Source organism: Melopsittacus undulatus, chromosome 2 (assembly GCF_012275295.1).
Source record: "Melopsittacus undulatus isolate bMelUnd1 chromosome 2, bMelUnd1.mat.Z, whole genome shotgun sequence".
Taxonomy (NCBI): domain Eukaryota; kingdom Metazoa; phylum Chordata; class Aves; order Psittaciformes; family Psittaculidae; genus Melopsittacus; species Melopsittacus undulatus.
The window spans coordinates 115,520,652-115,545,298 of record NC_047528.1 but is presented as its reverse complement, the minus strand read 5'-3'; the positions used below and the strand labels follow the sequence as shown (position 1 = coordinate 115,545,298).

The 24,647-nt window shown below is 39.9% G+C and overlaps 1 protein-coding gene across 1 annotated transcript; it reads right to left on the bottom strand.

Annotated features, from left to right (window-relative positions):
• Positions 1-582: 582 nt before the first annotated feature.
• LOC115945989 (protein CIP2A homolog) lies at positions 583-23,426 on the bottom strand. Its single transcript, XM_034060229.1, has 14 exons — positions 23,257-23,426; positions 21,787-21,934; positions 21,136-21,248; positions 19,976-20,070; positions 19,261-19,357; positions 18,285-18,407; positions 17,989-18,134; positions 17,233-17,308; positions 15,952-16,179; positions 15,316-15,472; positions 14,507-14,648; positions 14,102-14,256; positions 13,458-13,579; positions 583-1,241 (listed from the first exon to the last, which is right to left on the bottom strand). The coding sequence occupies exons 1-12, from the start codon at positions 23,356-23,358 to the stop codon at positions 14,241-14,243; spliced, it is 1,443 nt and encodes a 480-aa protein (XP_033916120.1). The 5' UTR covers positions 23,359-23,426; the 3' UTR covers positions 583-1,241; positions 13,458-13,579; positions 14,102-14,240.
• Between the last annotated feature and the right edge of the window lie 1,221 nt (positions 23,427-24,647).

Sequence of the window (24,647 nt, the reverse complement as noted above, 5' to 3'; positions counted from 1 at the left end):
TTATGTAACAGAATTGAGGGAACCCACAAACATCAGAACATGTTTGCACCGGGACTCTTTTTCCTTACACACCACAGGTAAATGCTAGTGAATTCGTCATGTGGATAAGCCACTTCTCCAGACTGCCTGTTCTGCTCTTTGTGACTGTAATTGTGTAACAAAACTCTCTGCATACTGTGCTATTATTGTGGTTATTAATCATTCTGCTTCTGTTTCAAATACATGCTCTAGAGACTGCTGGATATACTGCATTATGCCACGAAATTCTATGAAATGAGTACCAAAGCTAAACACATCTAAATCCACTGTTTTAAGGACATCTCAACATAATTTACTCATCAATTTATGTACTTTTAGAAGCTCAAAAATATAAAAAATACAGAAAAAGCTGTTGTCAATACAGCTGCTGACCTTTGCAACTGCAAGCAAAAGACAGTTTTTAACCAGTAAACAACTTAGCAAATATGAAACCTGTGCTTGGAATAGTCAGCGCTTAAGATGACAGACTCCGCATACAAATCAGTTCTTACAGAAAACCAGGTTTCTAGATGTGTTTGAGAGAGAATACAGGATTTCCACCACTTCAGACCATTGAAACCATTTATTTTAAAACATGATGTATTAAAATCAAGTAATTAAAAAACCACAAATGCAAAACACAAAGCCCAGGGCAAAACCCCACCGCATCAGGCTCCTGTTCTTGAACACAAATCCATTTAAAAGCAGCACCTTGAAACTAATACAAAGCTCTGTTGACTTCATAAGGACTTCACAAAGGCCCACAGGTCCACACTGGAAGACACATTCAGCATTTCTAGCTAAACTGTCTGGCTATCCTTTTATTAGTCATGAGTTGGTACAAAACAACAATGCTCTGAATTCAGTGGCCTTGGACATGTTCATATAGACAAATTACATTAGAAATCAATGTTCATTTATCACATATCCCTTATAAAAAACTAACAGGCATCAGATGGACTACATTTTCCTTAATTTAGCTACTGTACATTGGACCCCATGCTCTCCCTTTCTCTGGGAGAACCAGAACTTCATGCTGTTGCATACCACTGAGAAAACTGAATTCATGAGAAACAGCTTTGGCCATTTGACTTATATCTATAGGCATAACATTACTGCAGGAGTTCAGAATGAGGTTTATTACATCACTGTTTTCTGCCTTTGAGAGCGTGCATGTAGAATAGACCAACAATCCACCAGGACGCAAGGCTTTAATAGCAGACCTGCAAATAATGGGAAAAAAAAAATCAGATTAACATAAGAAGTGACATACTGATGATGTACAGCTGAGAATAGAATTTGCCATGGTCCTAGGACAACAATGGGTGGGAGGGGGAACATCTAAACATTTATAAATCTAGAGTTATAAATAGGCTATAAGTGACTGACAAACATCGCATTGCCAAAAGAAGTGATAAATGCTCCATCCCTGGCAGTGTTCAAGGCCAGGCTGGATGAAGCCTTGGGTGGCATGGATCTAGTGTGAGGTGTCCCTGCCCACAGCAGGGGGGTTGAAGCTAGATAATCTTAAAGTCCTTTCCAATCCCTAGCCATTCTTTCATTCTATGACTGGTTTTTACAGTATATAATTGACAGTTTAGGAAACTACCCACAACACATTTGTGCTTTCCCCTTTATTAATGTAGTCTCAGTTAACTGAAGGTATTTTATATACAGCAGTGACAGGTAGAAAGCAGCATCCATTCAGAGCTGCAGAATATACTTCAGACATTCATATGCACAGCACAACTGTGAAAATGCTGCAACCAGCTGCATACAAAATGGGTTCCACCACATCAAAAGTGCTAATCAGACAGCTAGCTGCTTGTGTGAACAGATCTCAGAATGCACAGTTGAAGCAGTAGCCTGAACTTCATCACTGGGCTGTACCTTTACAACCACTTTCTGCAAATGCTGCAACTTACACTGCAGGTAAGAGGACTCATGGGTTTCACTGAGCCACTGCTTTTCAACCTGATTTCCTAAGGAAATATGACTTATCAGATAACACTATCGTTCTTATTTGCCTTTCACCTATTAACCTGTTGACAAATTTTGACTAAACAAAAGCAAAACTAGTGGCTTAAGATTTTAAGTATCCCGAAAAGCTTCATGACTGGTGGACGGATGGACAGAACAGAGGGGTTTTTTTCCACTTTGTCACTGAAAGCGAGTTTAAGCAGACTGCTTGCTTTCCATTAAAGCAGATCTGCAAGGTCTATTTTCAGACAGACAAAATACAACCTATGATAGTACAGAAACGAGATGTGCAGTCCATATTCAACTACTGCAAATCCTAATAGAGTAAGGAGAAATATCCCAAGATCTTGCATCACAGAAGAACTTTCTCCAATTCTGGTACCACCACGTAACTGAAAGGGGAAGCTCCACTAGAAAGTTCATTTTGCTATAGAAATGCTCTCTTATCATAATCTCTTCTAATCAGACATTTTGGAAGCATTCAGGGACACAGTGACTCAAAGAATGAATTGTAAGCTCAACAGATCACCTCCCCACTCCTGGAAAACAGATACTACCGTTTTCCAGTACCATATTAAAGCAAGTATCACATTAAAATACAACTGTTCCCAATCAAACTTCTTTTGTTTAAAAACCAAGAGAACCTGATCAAGCGAATGCATGTTACTCAGCTTGTAAATAGCAGAGAGACAACAAGGTGCATGCTCAGGGGACTGCAAGCTGTGTCACTGGGAATTTAGTAAGTGCATGAGGGCAAGGCAGATACTGGAAGCATGGACTTGTGAAGTACAATGACACACAGAATCACACTGTATGGCCAAACACTTGAATAAATCTTGGATTGGTCAGTATTACTGATAATACTGCATCATTGTTTTCCCCTCTCAAAAAAAGGGGAAAAAAAAAATAAATCTAAGGGAAAAATAAACCAGTAGCTCCTCAAACTGAGAACTTGACAAGGGTGATATCTCAACAAAAACAATTGGGAAACGAAAGGAGAAAATACAGGGGGAAAGAGATAACTCCTTTCAACAGGATTTGGCCTTTTCAGGAAAAGGATAAAGAAAAGCCTCATCAGAAGCAGGATCAAAGCAGATCACAGATCAAAGCTAGTCTGAAAGTCTTGTCCAAAGTAAGAAGGAAATACCAGGACAAATGACTGTTTCAGACAGATAGAACACAACTTCTCTTCACTTTCCCAGGTGAAAACTCCTATGTATTATACCAAATTTGTTTCTCTGTGGAGTGTACAAATTACCTTGCCCATTTCTTCTGAGTCTTGGTTACATTAATCAGCAAGCCAAGTATGTATTTTACTTGCAGTCTATACCACTCCAATTTTAGTTAGCAGAAGAGAAGAAAAATCAGTGTTTAACACCTTTGTTGTACCAGTCTTCAGTGAAAAGCTGGATTGCGAGCAGATGGCTAGCACATTTAGCTGAAGTGAGTGAGCAGCTCAAGTTCAGCCTGTTAGAGGTGAAGAACAGATTACACAGTATTTAGGCAATCTGAATACCTTCAGTTTAACTGGGCTTTATGGACTCCTTCTAGGATTCTTCCAAAATTAGCTAAAGCTACCACAAACCTGCAAGCTTGTCTCAAACCTCTAAGTAGATTTTGAGTCTGTGAAGATGTTTAAGAATGTTTTAGACACAGGCTGATATACAACATTACACTGCCACCTTGAGACAGCAAACCAGAGCGTGTGTCGTTCCAGAAGCACTTCCAGATCTTATTTCCTAAAGTTCTGCAGTTGCCAGCATGCATTTGAACTGCCCAGCTCCAGATATTACATGCTTCTTCCCCTCTGTATCCCAACACACATATACTTCTTAGCAGGCTACAAAAGCAATAGTAACTGGACCGGAGGACTGAAACTGTCTCCACTGTCTCTCTAAGCTGCCTTCCTTGTCTGCAGCTGTCCTGCTGTGGCTGCAGCTGCCCATTTAACAAGCCAGCAAGAGAACTGTGTACTGATTCCTTGTCTCCTTGACCTCATATCAGCTCTGGAAAACATAAAAGCATTTTTTCCCCATGTCGCTTGCTTTTTAGCTTTCACATTAGAACTCAAAGAGAACCAGGACCGAAGTCTAAATGTGTTCTCAAAGTTGAGCTGATCTGCCCAGTATCATTAGAAACCACCTTCTTTAGTGATTTTCATAGAATATCCCCTGCAGCTATACGTTTTCCATGCATACAGGAATGCTGAGCCATGAGAGCAGCTAGTTGGCTTGGAAGTGTGAAAATGCTTTTGCAATACAGTCAAGAAGTACTTTTAGCATATCGGGTAACTTGACTCATAGAAGCAGATAACAGCAACTGCTTTCTTACCCATAAGAGAGATACTACATGAAACAAGTAAGAAAGTATTTTTATCATGTAAAAGTGGAAAAGGCAAAAGGTATACACCAAAGAAGTAGACATTGCTAAAGCAAGTATTAAAATATAATCACTGATATAGCAGAATTAAAAGCCTGGACATTCACTATGTGTCCTTTTCTTACCATATACAAGAGTAACAACCACTTAAGACAACACTTTCAAAGGCACCATGCTCTGACAGCTGAGTCACTGGGGCAGCACAGTGAAATCCCCAAAATCTCACATCAAACCCCCCTATTCTAAGCCTCCTTGGCCTGGGAATCTTCACTGGCCCATGACCCAGAAAGTTCAGGCTGTTCAGTGCAATTATCTTTATTCTGAACCCAAGTGGTGAATTAAACTATCTAAGGAGGATTACTTTACACTGCAAGGTTAATCAATGTATCTATCCTATCTTGTCAAGTTCAGCAACAGTTGTTTCAGTGCCTGTGTTCAAAGTCAACCACACGCCATCCCTGATTAAGCTGTGCTTGGCTTTTGATAAACCTGCACTGAGCTGCAAAATTCAAAGTGAAGAAGAGCTGGGCTCAAAGTCACAAGGGTGATACTGTGCTGGGCTAAGCAGATTCAGGGAGTTTGATCCCCTCATCATCAGCATGACAGAGGATTCATTCATAACAGAATCTGTCCAAATAAATTTGACAAACTGGTTTTCCTTCATAAACAATGGATGAAAACAAGCTTATCCAAGGGATAGGTTGGAGCAAGAGTATAAGTTGCAGGCATCTAGCACAACCCACTACTACCTATAATGACTCCATGGTCCAGAATGCAAGATCAATTTTGCATCAGGGCATCTTGATTATCCCCCAAATTCTTACTTAAAGCTCAACTCTTAGCCGAAGGAATTATATTATAAGGTACTATATTATAAGGCCTATTATAAGGTACTTTGTAACATCCAAAAATGGGCTCCAAACCTAGAATGACTTACAGGATGCTAGGGCAAGAGACCCTAAAATATTTCCTCACCTTCCTCTTATTACAATACAATGTTTAAAAATAAAATACATCACTTCAATATAATTAATCTGCAGCTATTTTTCTTTCCAGTGGTACAATGTTTATTAAAGAACTAGAACTTTCAGTCTCAATATAAACCTAGTTATACTTGATTCCATAACGTTAAATTCAGCTAGATACATTTACCATAATGAATTTTACATGTTGCAGGCACTTAATACTGCAAAGTTTCAAGATTCATATAGAGAAATGTAAGAACACATATTAAAAGCACAGGAGACTTTTCCTCGAAGCCTCATAACTTGTTCATCTTTCCCTACAACCGTTTTTGCTCTAGTAACATGATAACCCCTTAGTACTTGCAATCAAGACCCCAAAGAAGCAGCACCACTGCTGGCAGCTGATATGTGTAACTCAAGCTTTTATGCTACAGGCTGTTATGCTACTCCACATGCAGAAGTGTGAGGTTATAGACTTAAGGGATCACAAGATAGTCGAGGCACAGCAGAAAAGGACTGAGATGCACAACAATCCATTAACATGTCCTATTTACCAGGTAAGACTGTGTACAAGATCTCCATAGGTAGTTCTTCCAGGAGATGCTATAAAACAGTATGCAAAAGAAGTAATTACATAACTGCAGGATAGACTGAGGATCACTGGCACATCATTCTACAGATATTCACCTGATGCTTCTCCACACTTGCTTTGAACTACTGACCTTATGGCTTTACAGACACCCTATCCACACTCAAATCCTTCCAGCACATTAGCACAAGGCACCTCTGCAATCCAAACAAGAAGGTGGTTCATGTCCACTCCCATTCAGGAAGTAATCTAAAACGATTTAACACATGCAGATTGCTCCCCTCCTCATTCTAAACTGAGGTTGAAAAAAACCAATTATAAATACTTTATATTTTTGCAGGGTCTGCCCTAACCCCTCTTACTTACAGGAGCACTGGATAAGGTTTTTAAAGAATATTGGTCTTATAAAAGCCAATATTAGTTTATTTCTCAAGATTTCCTTGAAATCTAACAATGGAAGAGATAATAAATTCGGGGAAAACACAACAGTATTTTTATTTCATATCTATGGGGAAAAACACCATTCTAGTGGCACATGACGACTCAAAACCCAAGAAACCCTGACATCAACTAAATTTAGTTAGACACAACCCAAAAAAGAGGATATTTGAACTTAGAGAAAATGAAACATGAAAGGCTGACATTTTGTTCATTCTAAAAGTCCTGGTGTCTCAAACATCCTTTTAAAAATAGGCAAGGCAATAAATATATATTTCATACTATAGCTAGCACCTGCATGTCCAGCCTATTCTTCCTATGCTTGGGTTTATGTTGCGTGCCATAGGAAGGGTCAGCATTAATTATGTTAATCATTCAACCATTATCACTATTAAAGTAAAACGATTATATACATTTTAGGGCAATTATAAAAAGAATACAATACTTCAACAGTGCCATCTTTTGGCAACTGAGATGTATTTCTGCTCAATATGCAAGATAATATCTGATCAGAATAAAAACAGCCAACCCTTTAATCAGCTATTCAAGAGACAAAGCCTGTCAGGATGTATTTGCTTTCACCCTCAATCCTATCCTTTTTATTGACTATACATATCACACATTTGCTTCTTCCTCTCACAAGAGTCCCTCTAAATCATGGTCATACATGGCCTGCATGTTAAAGGTTTTCCTTTTATTTCTCCAAACCAACTCAAAATGATAAGGAAATCCCTCCTCTGTCAAAATACCATTATTATCATACTTTGTGACAGGTGGTGACAGAAGTGCACAGGTGACAGAGACACTAGTTCCAACATTCTCTCCATATCCAAAGCATGTACTCCCTCTATTCCTCTCTAAAGCAAGCTTTGCTACTGTGGAAAGACATTACAGTTCAGAATAGCATGGTAACAATAGGAAAAACCTTAAGTGAACTGCTTATTTTTGGCATTAGATTGAGCTATAAATAAAAGTAGACGTAGCCACCAAAAAAACCCCAATAACCAAACACCACAAACCCCAACCCCAACCTGTTCAGCTCTAGCCAAAATCTGTCCCCAAAATTCTGATAAGTAACATGGGTTTAGCAAATCATTTTAAATTCTTCTAAAGCAACGACCAAACCTTCAGTTTAACATTATTGAGCTTTCTCCTCTAAGGCATGGCTGACTTCTGAAATACTCATCCTGTTAAGACAGGGCTAGGAGACATCCTTTGCATTACCTAGAACTGCAGTCCTCAGTAATGGTAACTGAGTGGTTTACTTCCTTACTCTCAGATTCAAGAGCCACACGTGCAACTGCTCAAGAATTTTGCTCCCATTCCCAACACTGCAGCTGCCTTGCACACTCATGTGCTGGGTTTCCTGCATGCTCAGTATCACCAACAGTAAGGTTGTTCCTAGATGGCTAGCCTCAGCAGCCAGAGGTAACCCACTGTGACAAACCTTCAATCCTCCCATCACTTTAGTCACCCCAGGATTACTTTCTTACCTTACACACTTACAGAGCTCCATCCCTCTTCCCAACTTAAATTCACTGTCTACAAGAAGAAAAACATATATAGCCCAAGCAGGACCTTTTCAGCCACAGAAGGGAGAACAAGACACCTTTGAAGCCTACTACAGACTTTCACATACAGCTTTAGTGTTTTTTTCCTTACAGCTTATAAAACACACATATACATCGAAAGGACTGAAAGTGGAGTTTAAGTAAAATGTGTGTTTGAATGCAAATCCATAATCTCAAAACAACTGCCTAGCTGCTGGCTATCTTACTTGGTTATTTGTGCATTTATTAATTCAAGTTATTTATTAATTCAATACACTTTGTTTTGAAACATATCAAAAGGGACTTGATCCATAAATTACTCCCAGGGCACTACCAAAAACTTATGGAAGTAGGCAGTACTTAAAACCTGAAACTGTTTAACAGCTCATTTCTAAGGTAGAAAGTGGTTAAAGAAGGAATCATCCACACAACCTACAGATGTGTTGGTCCAGCAGTTGCAATTCTAAAGAATTCCCAGATAAGCTAATAGACTATATGGTTATGGATAACAAGTGGATTACATAGGCAGCTACAGAGGAGCAAAGAGAAAAATTCCAGGGAAAGAGCTAAAGCAGGATGATGAAGCAATCCTCATCATGGTTTTGCCCACTTTCCTATGTGCTTTCTTTCCCTTCTCCACAGAAAACAGCATCCACTTCTTTTCTTTCCCCAACTCACCTCTCTCTCCACCTAGGAACCATGATTCAGAATTCCCTAAGGTCACTTCAAACCACCCCTGAATTTCACCCAGAGAGCCCAGGACATCCCAAACCAGAAATCTGTGGCACAAGTCAGCTGCTGGATTTCTGGAGGAACTCTTCCTGTGCCTCTCCTTGCCCCACAACATTCAGCCTTGTCATCCTCTGTAATGCCCAACACTAAAACTCAGGCAACTTCTATGACAGTAACTTTTTGTAAGGTTTCAAGACACTGGATCTCCTTACCTTTACAAGGAATATTAAAGGCTGATAATCTGTTTTGTCAGTAGCAAATCACAAACAAAACTGGATTGCTTTGACTGGACAGAACAAGCTAATTGCAAGTATCTTCCTTTGTACTTCATCATTACATGCTCATGTGCTATAAAGGCTTTTGTCTTAAACAAAGCAGAAATAGTACAGTGGTACCATCTTCTATGAGAGTACATTTACAAAAAGAGATTTTACCTTCACACTATAGCAACACAAACCCCCACAATTAAGAGCATGCAATTCCTATTATAGGTACATGTAGAAAACTAAATGTCAATTAAAACACAGAAGTGACACAATGTGGGAGGAGAAGTACCAGGACTTTTTCCAGTAAATCACACTATTTACTACACACAATGTGAAAAAGACTTTCTCAACAAATAAACTACAACTATATGTATTCTATGAAACCACACCATTAATTTTCACATACCACAGAAAAAAAAGAGAAGCTTGTAATGTGAGGTTTGCTGTATCTGTGGCCTACGTTTTCATCACAACCTTGAACATTTATTCTAAGTAAGGCAAGGCACACTTTCAAAGGTTTGGACTGGAGAAAATAAAGCTGGTCCTCTAGCATGTAGATTAGCCTATAGAGACTTAGGGTTGCCAGTTGTACATGATGACTTAAAAGGAACAGGCAACTCCATCTTACAGCCCATGTGTGCAGACTGGTAAGCCACTATGCAAAGTGGCTGCATGATCAGCAGTCTCTGTTGTGGGAAGACAAATACAGATCAACAGTTTCATGAAGCCATTTGCACAACACCTGGTTACTTACACAGCATTAACTCATGGTTTAAGTACCCTTTAACTAAAAAAAAAACAGGTTCAGAATATTTGAGTTGAGGTTTTCATTCTTCTTTTTCCTTCCAAGTATAAGCATGAGCACAACCCTGCTACCAGCCTAAACTATGCAATGAGAAAGTAAAAACAATAACCTCAAAATTTCTAGAAACCTTGACTTCAAAAAAGATCACCAATTTCAAATGCCCTGTTCTGATGGATATCCAAAGCAAAATAGTTCCTTGTACAGAGGGAAACTTTCATTTTATCTGGCTATGTCAGCTGCAGAAGGTTTGTAAGAGGAGGTTTGTCTGTTATACAGAACCAGGAATAGTTCCTTAAAAATCATAAGCAAAAGAGGTATCGAAACATTTCCATAACTAGGAAGCATAAAGGCTTTTCTGGTTTTCTCAAGTCATGTTTAATGCTTCATCCCAAGTTTGGATGAAAGACAATACATACAACTCAAAGGAGAACAACTAAGAAAATAAGCATTTTGTGTGACTTATCTTGCTGCCAAAAGCACACTTCAAACCTCTCATGCACCCTGGAATCCCCCAAACCTCTTGATTTCGCATGTGCATGTCTTATGTATTCAAAACAATCTCCCTGTAAGATAACTACTAGGGAGAGAGAGGTGAAAAAGGAAATTCAGTCAATATGTATCTTTTAGTCTGCGATCCTGTGGACCAGAACTCTATTACACCAACTAGAACTATTTAACTACCAAGAGACGTGGAGAGAAAAGTTGCAGTAGTCTAAAAGCCTTTGCTGCACTTTCTAAACTGTGTCCTGTTGGATTTAGTTTCAGCTAAACCCTACCACAGTTTCTTCCAAAGGCAGTAACTGGAATAATCACAACATCCATAATAGCTTCACCACTAAGTTGTTATGCACTCCAGCTTAACCCAAAATTTAATTTCTATCTAAGAACTGATAACACTGGTAAATTCACTTACAGGAACTGCTCTATTTTGTGCTGGCATTCAGTATCAGGAAATGAACATTCCTTCCTTACTTCGCAATTTGTTTTCTGCATGAACAACCCAAATAATAACAAGATTTGCAATGTGTTCTTGGATTATAGCACTCAGCAGGGATGCTTTGGTTCTGGTATTAACAATCATTACAGTCTCAATTTCCTTCAAATCAATGGTGCCCCCACTGCTTATAAAATCTGATGTTCAGCATTTCTGACACTTATTTACATTTCAGATTTTGTTCAGACTGAAGTAGAAAGATCACTGCATCACTTTCAACACTCGTCCCAGCTCTTCATTCTCTGAAGCCTCTACGTACTTAACAAATTACATTGTATTGCAAGAAATACTTTTCCTTCCTTCACTTCCTCTCAATTAAGAAAGAAGGAATCTCAAGTTTTGGGCTGAGTGCCACTTGATAGAAAATGAAAACACAACTCCCCTTTGCATTTCATTCTTCTCATGTCTGTGTTATCCTTATACTTAATAGAATCATAGAATAGTCAGGGTTGGAAAGGACCTTAAGATCATCCAGTTCCAACCCCCCTCCCATGGCCAGGGACACCTCACACTAAACCATATCACCCAAGGCTTCATCCAACCTGACCTTGAACACTGCCAGGGATGGAGTATTCACAAACTCCCTGGGCAACCCATTCCAGTGCCTCACCGCCCTAACAGTAAAGAATTTCTCCCTTATATCCAAAACTGCTAAACTGAAATAATGCTTGGTCCTTATACTTGTAAGCTTCATATTCAAATTACATAGTATTTCTTACACTACCCTGAACAAAATTGCTGTGATCTGGCTTTATGCTTCTTTTTTGGTTTACAGATAAAGGAAACAAGATGAGAAACACCCACCAAGCACAAAGTACCAGGTAATCTGAAGAGATAAACCAGAGGTAGCTCTGCATGAGCTGACTCACATAAGATGCAGTACAGCTACATCTTTCCTGGTCTCATTTTACCATTTCCTTTTTCCTTTTCACAAGGGATCTGAGATGTCTTTAGTATTGAAAGTTCATTCATCATAAAAGATCAGATAAAAGGAACAATAAAAATGCAGTGGATAGCTATAACATTAACTAAGCAGATGTCAAATATTTTACTCAATAACGGTTGTAATCTCCAACTCTTGAACTTCGTCATTTATTACATATGCTCAAAAAAACCCCAAAACAAGAAAAAAAATCCAGTGCACATAACAATAGATTGGTCAATAGACAGAACTACTTGGACCTACGTTGAGCAATGAAATTGAAATTACCATTCTTTTACTCCAATTTACGTATCAAAAGTATTTTGTCCTTACCAATCTAATTGCCATTGCTGTTGCTACAGTAAATGCTACTTCAAATGGAAGCAAAGTTCTCTTCTTGATTTAGGAATAATTCAATTAAATCTTATTTGGGTTGACAGAAATTCTCCTGTTTTAAAAAACAAGGTTCCTGCTGTCACGAGTTCTGAACTTCAGGATTACACTCTGGAGTGATTTATGCAAATCCTCCAAATTTCTCTGCATGATATATGCTCTCTTTTGGTAGGGGTTCACAAATTGGATTTTATATGTCAAATATTGAAAAGGGAAAACTGAAACAGGTCAGTGTTTTAAATGTGATTGATTTCTTCAAAGGAAATGGGTGACATGATGCATTACTGCAATAAGATACTCATATTCCTGTTATAAATCATAGGCTTCCGCTAGGCCTTTTTCAACGGAAAGTCATGCAAAACTATCTTGAACTGCTGCAATGGGAAGTTTCCATAAAAACTTTCTTTCTCTCTCTTATAATATGTTATTTTTCCCTCAATTTGCCTTGACAGATGGACTTCAGGCATGAATGTTACTTTTGAAGAAACATTCAAGTCTAGAAACCACTTTTTTTTGCCCAATGACAAAAACTGTAGGGTTTGAAATGCTTCACAAATGTCAGCCTATGGCTGGTATCATTAAAAAGTGTAACACATGACAACCTTGATTTGGATTACTGGGTAGATGCGCTTGAAAAACAAACAATCTTCTCTTCCCCACCAAACCCCACATTCTTCTGCTTTTTTGCCTTACCAGTGATGACCAGTAGTCTTTCTGTGCTACAAACAGTCAAACGGGCATTAAATTCAAGGAACGAGTATGGATGTGCAACAGTGGACTCAATCTCTTCTTATAAATAGCCCAGAAAGCATATTCTGAAGCAACATTAGCTAATGACCAGCATCACTTAATGATGGTTGGCCACTCGTTAAATCCTGAATTACAGCTCAGTTATCAAAAAGGGGTGATAAGGAACTGTGAGGGACAATTCTGTAATACAACAGGAACAACAACAAAGGGGGTTTAGGGAAGAATATCCAGCTTGCCAGGTTTATAGACTACTTTCACAGATAAATGTTAAAACTAATGCTATTAAAAATCATATGCACGTTTTTGTTTCAGCTGAGGAATGTATCTGCAACCATTTTAGCTGTGTCCACCACAAATACTTCGATATGGTACCAAACTGTTACGAGTCATCTGAAAATGGATATATATGAGAGTTGAGGACTGTAGAAAAATGTTTTGGTTTAGATGTTTAGAAGATTTAGGACCTAAGCTTCACTGCTTATACTACCCCATACAAATTCCCATATTCACATTAACCTAGATCAGCTGTTTATTCCAACCAGCATTGCAGCAACATAACCTGCACATTCTTTTCACACAGTGAAACCTGATTTTGATTATTAAATATGACAAATCTTACTCCCGTGTAATTTTTATTAAGAAAAGCTCCTTAACAAGTTTCCTTTGAACTTCTCACCTTATCAGTTATCATCTCTGCAATTCCAGCTATTTCCTCTGTATTAGCCTAAGTGTCACTTGCTGAATATCAGAAGAGAATAGCCAACTTCTGTCATTTGAACAAGGAGCATCAACTAGTACCTATACAACAAATAAGAGCAAACAAGACAATTCACAAGATATTCACTTTCTGAACACTGTATGCCAAAACTATCTACTCAACATACTTTTTCACTTAAAATACCCTTGTAATTTTCTTGGGTTTTAGAGGCAGAAATTATCTAATTACTATTTTGAAATGTTTTTATGAGGCTACTCAGGGGAAATAAAAAATTACTGCTTAAGATGTACCATCTATCTGAATAGCTCTCACTCGCTTGCTCCTTCTTCATAATTACACACCATTGGAAGAACATAGCTACAAGGTCTTCAGAATACACTACCACAGCCAAATGGGTAACATTTGATTAAATGCACAACATACTTCGTAAGGTAATTCCTGAGGCTTTGCAAATCCTCCTGTATGTGACATTGGTTCCCTTTGATAGGTCAGATATTTGGGGAGTGGGGGAGAGGGCAAAGAATTAAAGAGAGAGCAGCATAGGAAGAAAAAAAAAGCAGCAAAATGCAGAAACATAATACGCAAATAAATAATATTGTTACCTTATCATATAATTCAGGCTTCAGATCTCCAATCTGTCTACCGTCCAGTTTAGAGACCATTATCAAGTTAACCAAAGGTTCTGGGATGAAGGATTCTATTGTCTGTTTCAACCATCTTGACCTCACATCATCATATTCATTACAGTGAAACTGACCTTCAAAAAGAGTAATAAAAAAGGTAAACACCCTAAAGTAAGTCTTTATGTTTGGTTGTCTGTTTTAGGGTTTTTTTCCCCCAATATAAGGAGTTACACCAATTTCAGAAGTTCTACCGTATTGCCATGACTGAGTTACACCTTCTGTTTATGCTATTGCACATTTTAGAACACTGCTGATATAAGCCAGAGTAAACAATGTCACAAAGAGTCTTACTAGGTTAGATTTTATATAAACTTGTGTGCTCACCACATTTTAGAGTCTCCTACTTTTGTCCCAAAACCAGGATCGATCCCACTATAGGTAAACTGGTGCTCTATTAGAGACGTGCATTGGCTGGCAGTCAGTACCTTCGAGGCATGCATTTTCAGCAAGTCATCTCTACAAAGCAGTAGACTGAGTTAAGAACAAATTTCACACTTATGCCTAGGTGTTGGCGCAAAAGGCAGTATTTCCTAATAAAAGAGGACACAAAAGCTGGTGTATCAAAGCACAAGAGCCTCCAAAAGCGTTTTTATAACCCAAATACATAAACCACTTAAGTCATGTTTAACTGACAAACCAAGTAAGCTTCACTTATCAATCAAAAACACTCATTTGGACACAAACAGCTAAGGAAACAACAGTAAAATGAGTGGCATAAAGATGAGCAAAAGCAGTCAACAATCAATCCCCAATACAAGAACAGGTTATCTAGGAGTGAACTAGCAAAGAGACTTCTTCACAGAACTCAGCTTAGATGCAGTCATGTTCTCCTCACTACGTGACACTGTGGACACTGAGGACTCCAAGAGGAGTGCAAAATTGTGTCACATCACATTATTTTTCCTTATTTCATTGATCTAAATTTCATCCTGCACCAGTATATTACAAAATAATTTCTTAGCAATTACAAAGCTACTTAAGGTCTCTCAAGATGACAGTCCTAACTAAAATTAGGGCAGTTATTGCCATTAAAAGATATTAAAGTCACCCAAGATAGACATTTTGTCTACTATATTAAGAGCAGATTATGGTCAGGAATAAATTAACAGTCGATAGGCACACAAAAAGGATATTCATCAGGACATCAATAGCCTTGGCCATTCTTTCACACTTCTTCACTAATAGCTCATCCACAATCTGCTCTGGCATCTGAAGATGATCCAGAAGAGCAGGCAGCAAAAGATCCACAAAATGCTCGGCTGAGGCACTGTTCCCACTATTAATAACATCCTGCAGTAAAGACATTTTATGGCAACTTTTAACACTACCCAGCAAGGAAGCCAAGCCTACTCTGCCCTCTCCTCCCTCAGGTGCCTTCTTGCTCTCCCAGCCTCTTGCTAGTTCAGGTTTAAGACTGCGGATCAGTAATGTACTTGAGGAGGGAGTTCAATGAGAAACAGCAGAAACTTCCACACTGCTTCAAGCCTTAGTAAGCAACTGTTTGATAGCTTTGCTAGCATCTACCTCATGACTTCACAAACTACCGCATCTTTCACTTAATTTTCAACACTGGCATATTTCCCTAAACTACAGCATGTCTTTAAAAGAAAAGTTGTTTTACCAAGTATGGAATTCTAGAACAGGAAGAATTTTATTTAGGATATATTTTTACATGCTATTTTTCAAGTAAAATGCTAACAGTTGCTTAAAAATCAATTAAAAATATAGCTGCTAACAAGCTCTTTAAGCTGAATTATCAGTCTTGGTACCTCAAAAATCTCTTTGAATAGCTGCAATGCTAGAACAGAAGAGTCTTCGGAGCCTTCCAATGGTTGGTTAGACAAGTGCACCAATGCAACAGATGGTTCAAAAGTCTTTGAGCGAGTTACAAGTCTGGTATTTCCAGAGACTGGCAAGCCAGATGGTTCCAGTATTGCCTGCCGCAGGACATGACGCAGTTCTAGCACAGAACAGAAGACAAGCAGGAGCTCGAAGATCTGTGTGAAGTGAATGAGAGTTTAAACGCTTTGAAATCAAGTACTTACACAGGGATTGTAACTCCCATAGCACAGGTCTAGAAAGATATACAAATTCTATGCAGCGCCTTTTAGCACTTTAAAAGTTATCCAAAGAACGGACATCTTGTCTTTTAAGTCAGCAACAGAACACAGTCCATTAGACTGGTGAAGGCTTGTGACAGCATTCAGTGTATTGCTTTCCCTTCTTCTGTAAAAAGCATGACTGCTGGTATCCAGTAAGCAGTAGAAATGCACACACACTCAGAATGAAGAAAACTGTGGAAGGGAAAATACTCTAAGCCATGAACAGATGCACATGTGCATACTTGGGGAGGAAGAGGAAAGCACCCTCGAAGGCTCCTTGCCAGTGTCTTGATAAATCAACAACAATATCACATATATAGAAACCCTAGCATTTATTATTTATTGTGATGTGAAACACATTCCTAGGAAAAGCTTCAGAGTTGTTTCACAGATGTATTTAGCCCAAATATTTTCACAATGTTTAATATTTTAGTCTTTAGCAACAGAAAGCCAATATTTCATTTATGCAAAGTGATAGTGAGTCAAAGTTGAATACAACAGTTAACTGCTTAACGAAATGTGGCATCAATTTGTTCAACTAATATGCGAGAATGTATGAATAAGTCTTGGAAGTGAGCATCACTGTTCCCTGATCAGAGAGCTAGTAGTATTAATTCAAGCTTTAGCAGGTGAACTAAGGTACACACTGCACTTGTGGTCAATCCCAAAATTTCCTAACAGCCAAAGCACAAAAGGTGTTCATGTTGCCTTTTTGCCTTTAGGTTTGCTAACTGAAAGCAGACACAATCTGGCTACACATCCAGCCTGACAGCCTTGAGAATAACTAGAGTATAGAAATCTGGTGTATACTATAGGTCATTTAAGAATCCCAAAGTCAATATATTTCATTATCAATCCTTGTACACAAGGAGCCTACTTATGTAGGCAGAAGTAGAACTCGATTCGGAGTTGCACCCTCTTAGACTTAAATTGGAAAAGTGTAAATACCTTAGATGATGAATTGGGATCCCTTCCATGAAGAAGATCTAATACTTGACCAAGGCATGAGGTAAAGTGCTCGTACCTACAGCATGCACAAAGGAGGAAAGAAAAATTAAAGGGAGCTTTGTTACCCCCAGACATTTGTACCAAGTGACGAATGCAAGTGCCCTGCTCCTCTCCTCACTCCTGAACACTTCAACTACAGTGACAGTTTTGATAATGTAACTTCTACTTAAAATAAACATAGCTTTAAAAATATCCTAAGAAAGAAAGAAAATTCCCTAAAATAAGCCAAGATTTTCCAGATATTTTTACTATCACATTTAGATCAAAATTCAGTCACTGAAATCTGCTAGCTCAATTTGCAAAACTAGTCAAGCTCTCTACAGCTTTAACACCCTTCAGTAAAATTCTTACAGCTTCAACCATACTATTCAACTTTGAGACAATATAGACCTGCAACAGGCAAAATAGCTCCTCACCAAGATGTCTGACCACCAATACTGTCCAGACAAATTACTGACCACACTATTAAATACTCCTTAAGGGATAATAAAAAACCACATTCATTGACACATGCATGTGAAACCAGTAACACAAGAAGCTTTCAGTTTCATATACAGCTGTTATTATCAACTAGTAACATTCAAAAAGCATCTAGGGACTTTTTTTCCAGGGTTTGGTTCAAAATACAAATAGCACAAAGAAACTGATCAAGAGCTTAGGAGAAATACCTTGTACTTTAAGGAAGTTAAGCCATACCTGCTAAGATAATCGGCAACTTTGGGGTTCTTCAGAAGATCCATGAATAGGTCGACAGAGTATTTTCTTGTTAGGGTACCATCTCCATTTACAACAATATTGAATATTAACTGAAATGTCTGATGGATATTTCGAGCATGGAAGAGCTGAAAGGAAGAAGAAAGTTATCTACAGGTATGTACTTACTTTGCCTAGGCTTTTAGTAAAACTAGCTGGAATTAGAAGCTTATTTGGCCAGTGTGAGCATTAGCTTTACCTACAAATTAAGAATATAACAGATTCAAAGCATTACTTACTTTTTCTCCTACTTCTTCATTTAAAGTAAGGCTTGACAACAGGGAAAGTGCAAACACAACCATAGTCAAACTACTATGGGCTAGGAAGCTTATTAAGGTGCGATAGAAATTCTTCACATGATTCTAAAGCAAGAAGGAGAAACACAGGCATTACAAACTTAATTCTGTTCTATAAAAATACCAAACTCACAGACTGCACATCCTTAAAAATAAGCCATACAAATAATGAACAATACAAGAAACATACGAGAACCATAACAGTTCTCTAGGAAATGCATGTTAGTCTTATACTGCACAATACTGGTGTTGATGTCAAGGACTAAATTATCTTTTGAACTTTCATAATGAAAATAAGCAAACATACAAAAAAACAAACAAAAACCAAGCCCAAGCAAAACAACAAAACCATCCAAGGAAGAAATTCCATCATTATTTTAATTTTACTGAAATTAAGCAGTTGTACTGAAATCTCCAATAGCAAATCACCACTGCAAACTGAGCCCTGTCCCTTCTCTGCTCAGAGAACAGTACTCATTATCTCTGCTTATCAAGATCAGTGGTGTTTTAATGTCTTTTAAAAGGCAAATCCCTTTCTTGGCCAAAATTACCAACCCAGCTTATGGAAAAATAAAATCCAAGCACAGTCTTTCTATGTTAACAACATTTATTTCTTCTAAGGAAGAATGCTTGAATTTTAAATTCAGCTTTCATTCACAGAGAACAGCTGCAGACACCGAACACATAACACAGGCTAGTGCTGTGACACAGCAATGGGGAGAAAGAAAAAACACCCAGTTTCCTGAGCTACTGGTTATTCCCTCAAACATGTGAGACACAAACACCAGCACTGCAGAACAAGCAGGCCAGGGTTATTACTGCCACAAAAAAGGGTGCCTAAGAAATACAAAGGTAATTCCCAGAGTCAAGTCTGTTGCACTCAAGCCAGACGATCACGCCACAAAAGCAAAACTCTCACCAAAGATTTGATCCGAGTTTGAACAGACAAGTTGTGACGACAGAGATTTGCCAGGAGGCCCAAACAGGGCATCGTTAACTCATCTTCAGTGTGTTGACTTCAACGTCCAGGAGTTTAAAAAAGAAAACATGTATTTATTAAAGCATCCAGAATTTAATTACAAGAAGTTGGAGCACGAGGGGCAGAGGGTATGGAGGATGTTTGGGTTTGGGTTTTTGTTTGGTTTTTTAATTAGATACCGTCCCACCAAGCAAAGCAAAACTCTAACTGCAGTCACCACAGTGTGAGCAGTTTTTAATGGAGTACCTCTGAAAAAACCCCAAACCCCAGTACCAGAGATCAATCCTATCAAAGATAACTTATTGCACGTGTTAACAGTCATTAGACCTTTCATGAGTACATGTGCACAACATTTGTATTCATCTAACAAGTTCACTCCTAATGACAGGCAGGAATTTTCTTTTGGCTTTTCTCTTTGTCAGCTCCCTGCTCCTAAAGGCGTGGGATGGGCTACAAGGCAAATGAATATCCAGTCACCCAAAGCTCCAAAATCACTGCAGATGGCAATCTGTAACAGCATGGGTTTCAAAGAATTCAGAACAAAAATGCCACAGCTTCTCCTGGAGCCCAGCTTAGTGCAATATGCTACTGGCCTTTGGAGAGTTTGGAAACGTAGCTACTTCCCAGAAGAAAAGACAACCAAGTACACACTTACACATGCTGCATTAGGAATGAAATCAGTTCATCGATGTTGGCACCAGCGGAAAAGACAGGAACATTGTAGGTTAGCTTCTGCAGCAACTGAATACTCTGAGGAAACAAAAAGATACATATGTCTTTTCTATAGCATATCACTGAAGAATGCTACAAGTTACAAAGCTGAAACCAAAAGAACAAAGAACAAGACACCACCACTAAACTGATTTTCAGACTCTCTAATGTTAACATAACAATTACATAAACTACTGCAAGCACAATGAATAATGTCCTACCACACTGATCCACTCAGTAAAAGCCCAAACAGATAAATATGATTTTATTTTGACAGAGAAGTTACCTTAAGTCCATTCAGTTCTCCCCATTGCCTCATTAGCAAATTCTCCATTCTGTCAGTGAGAAAGGGGCTTTTCCCTATTGGAAGATCTACAAGTACCACCAAAATCCAACAAGTACCTTGCAACCTCTAACAGAGAGTATGTTTACAGGAAAACAGGTTTGCTGTAGACTGCAAACAGATCCAGTGGTAGTAAAGTCCTCCCTTCAGCATTCTTTCAGCCCACAACTGCATTCATATGAAGTTAATGGAGAATCATAGATTGACTTGGGTTGGAAGGGACCTAAAAGTTCATCCAGTTCTAACCCCCTGCCACAGGCAGGGACACCCTCAACTAGATTTGTCTGCTCAAAGCCCCATCCAACCTGGCCTTGAACAGCTTCTTTCATGCCTTCACAATGACATGACAAAGATGATCAGTGTCCATGCTTCTGTTACAAACATTAGGAGAAATAACTAAATACCTCAACTGAAAGTAACCTTCCAAGCCCTCAAGCAGTGATTTCTTGAAGTAATTCAAAATATGGGGTAGCTTTTCTTTAGTTGGTTGTTCTTTGTGGTTTGTTGGTTGGGTTTTGGTTTTCTTTAAATTTAAGCAGGTGAGAAACACAAGCAGGATTAAAGACTGAATACAAGGAAATCTATGCAGTCTTATAATCCTGTTATACTAGCCTCATACAACAAATAAAACACACAGCTAAGATTAACTCTCCCTCAACACATTATCACAGACAGCACTTTGGAAGAGTTATAATATGCATACAGTATAATGCACACCACATAATTATAGTCAATTATAATTAAGCATTAGTTCTTGTTACCTGTAATAAGACTGGGTCGCTAAGATTAGTGGAACTTAGATGAACCACTCGTGCCAGCACGCTGGTCAGATTGTAGGTATCTTGAAGAGTTTCTCTGGTCTCATTGTCTACAGCTGGAATTTAAGAATTATTAAAACCAACACAAATCACCTATCTAACAGCAAAAGCAACTGGTGCATTGGCTACCAGTCTAAGCAGAAACAAGCAAGAGGCAGCAGAACCTATTTTGTAATTGGGAAACTTGATGCATACAGGCCCAGGCCATTGGAGACCCCAAACTGCAGCCCAGCAAATACTCCAATGAGAGAGGGAAACTAAAGAGATGACAGCTCTTGATGTAATAGGGCTTCTCTCCATCTCTGCATCCCCCTGGGCAGGTTTTGTCACTTCATTTAAAAGAAAAAGGGAGTATTTAAGCATCATTGTTGTTTCAGTGCTGACTTCAAATCTGCTTCTCATGGCCATATATCATCTTATCTGGCCTTGTGCACACATTCATGCGGCTCAGCCAAGCGCTCCACTAAAATGAAAACCACTTCATCTTTCACACCTTAGACTTTGTCCAGGTTCATCACCCACACCACAGAATCAGCACCCATCTCGTCTTTCCTTTCCCACATCAAAGATTAAAAGTTTAGATGCAAACCTTACCTAGCTGGGACAGCAACGTAACCACAGACAAGGTTAGAGATGGGCTTACATGAGCATCCTCAAGGAGTTCTACTAGGCAACTGAGATATTCACTTGGCAGAATCTGATTTGAAGCAAACAATCGTGTAAGCTTCAGTCCAGAGATAACCTGGAAAGGAAAGGAGAAAACCAACCTTCATTACTCAACTGCAGCAAAGTATTTAACACAGAAGCCAAAACACAGCTGTATTAAATACACTTTGCCCTATTTGCCAGGCTCAGAATGTAAATGTACTCTAACAGAACATTTGCACTCACATTTGTGGGAAAGGGGAAGGAGGGAAGAAGCCTGAAAAAAATCCCGTTTCCTTGTTGTGGATGTGCTCTCAGTACTTTTGGAAAACAGCAAGTTTTCATTGTGATCATTCATAACACATTGGGGCTTCTTTGGTTTGCTTGCTTACAGCATTCACAGTAACAGCATCCTTTCTAATCTCACAGCTGTAGCAGAGCAACACCTGTATTTCTGCTCACATTCAACAGAATTAATACCAGGTCATTCTTCCTACATGTGCTTTATCATCGACAGAACACAAGGATTATTAATTGTGAAAGAACAACCAAACAGATTGCAGACATTCTGTAAGCAGCCCTCAGCTCAGCCCAGCAGCCTGCTTTCTAACGATGCGGACAGGAACCCAAAGGTGCTGCTCTGCAGGAAGGATCAGCAGCAACAGGCAGTGCTGCTTTGGGACCACTCTGGGCTCGAGATGAAAAAATGGGAGTTCAAGGAAGCCTATAGAAGATGCTGAACATTATATACCTGTACATCAGTACAGGCAGAAAGCAATTACCCTTTCCTGTCAGAGCAGCATAATATTGTTGTTGCACATCCCATGGATTTATCTCTTAAACGGATACAAAGAAAAATTTAGGCTGAACACTAACTCGTACATTAGTGCTTTAGCAATTACAAAACCAATCTGTATTTGACAAAGGTCCCTTGCAGATCAAGCAGCTCAGTGTGCCCATCTCTCACCGTATCGAGCGTGCCTACTTGGAGATCTGCCAGACGGACAGGCCTCCCCTGAGCAACAAACACTTCTGATTACACGTTCCATTAAACCAGCAAACCCCAGATACAAGGGGTGAAAATGAATGATCCTCGAGGGTCAGAAACAGGGGATGGAGGAGGAGGCAAGTGCAAGTCACTCATAGGGCCCGTTACACGCTCAGCTGATGCACATGCAAGCACACTGACACAAACCCACCCCACAACGGTGTAAAGAAGAGCACAGCACTGGTCCAGAAACACTGCTCAACACTGAAACGTCTCCTCTGTCCGACGGCCTCCCCCAGCCGGTGACGGCGAGACGGAGACAGCCGAGGCCGGGCCCCGAGCACAGACCCGCAGCCCCCATACCCCAGGTGGCAGCACGGCCACCGCCATGTTCCCGGCCGCACCAGCACCCCCCGCTCCGCTCCCCACACCTCCAGGCTGCGCTGCAGCAGCGCCGCGTTGGCAGCCGTCGGGGCAGCCCGATACTGCCTGGCTGCCCGGAGCAGGGACTTCATGCAGCCTGAGGCATCCATGGCGCCGCAGCCCCGCTCCAAGCAGCGCTAACGGAGAACACAACTCGGATCTCCCGCTGCCGCCGCCATCTTGAGGTCACCACCCACGGAACGGGAGGGGCCCCGGTCCCGCGGGGCAGGACGGGTGGGGACCGCGGCCGCCATCTTGCTTCGGGGGGCGGGGCTTGAGGAGGGTGGGAGGGATCCTCACGGGTCCGGTACCGGTAACCAAACCGATGGGCTCGGACCGACGGGCGTGTAAAATGTCGGTGCTGCTGCAATCCAGCCCCGTTCGTCCGCGTTAGAAGCACTTCAGACTGGTTGATGGCGTTGGTTCACTCTCGGTCAGTTGCTGAAGTGAGTGCCTTGAGAGAGAGCACCTGCAGCACCGGAGCTGGGGGAGATCAGGGCCCAGGAGCCTCACCCCAGAGCGACAAGAGCCGCTGAGGAGGGAGCCTCAAGTCCTCACAGGACTTGCCCAGGAGCTCAGCTCAGCTCACCCGAGGAGCTGACTCACCGGGGCCGGAGCCAGGAGGAGCGGCCCCAGCCCTGAGGGGTTAAAAACCTGCCCAGGGAGCAGAGTGGGCAAACAGAGCGGGTCGAGGCAGTTTGCACTGCAGTTGGAGCGGGCAGGCGAGCGGGATAACTGCCTCCTCAAGAGGACTCGCCTGGAGCGCAGGAGGAGGAAGGACCGCTTGTTTGTGGGCAGAAACGTAGATGTGATTGATTTGCAAATCGACAGAGGTACTCAAAGATAGAGCCTTGGATAACCCTTAGTTTGAATATATTAGCACTTCTTTTTTTTCCAAGGTGGAATATATTGTCATCATTGAATTAAACCACAAGCAGTCTGCCAGTGATAAGTGTAGTTAATAGCTTTAAACAATTGCTGTAATTTACTTGATTTTGTAAAGTAAGTTTGCAAATAAATTCAAACCTACAATCAGCTGTCACTTTGTAACTCTCATAGTTGTTTTCAACATAGGGTAAACACAACAAAAGTTTATAAATGTTCCCAGATGTCAAAGTAGATGTTCCATCCCCATTAATGCAAGTTGTTTCTCTTTATCACATAGCTTCTTAGGCTTCAGCTGCACCCTCACACAAATGCTTATATATGGAAATATACCTACATCTTTAGTCAAGGATGAATTGCAAGTTTGGGTTTTTATTTAACCAAATATTGGTTGTAATCATATTTGTCAGTATCTAGTCAGCCTCCCATTTAAAGCTGTCCTGATTCTGCTTTGGTACTACCCATGAAATGAATGTTTCATAACTAACCTTTCAGGGTGATCCGATGGAGCCAC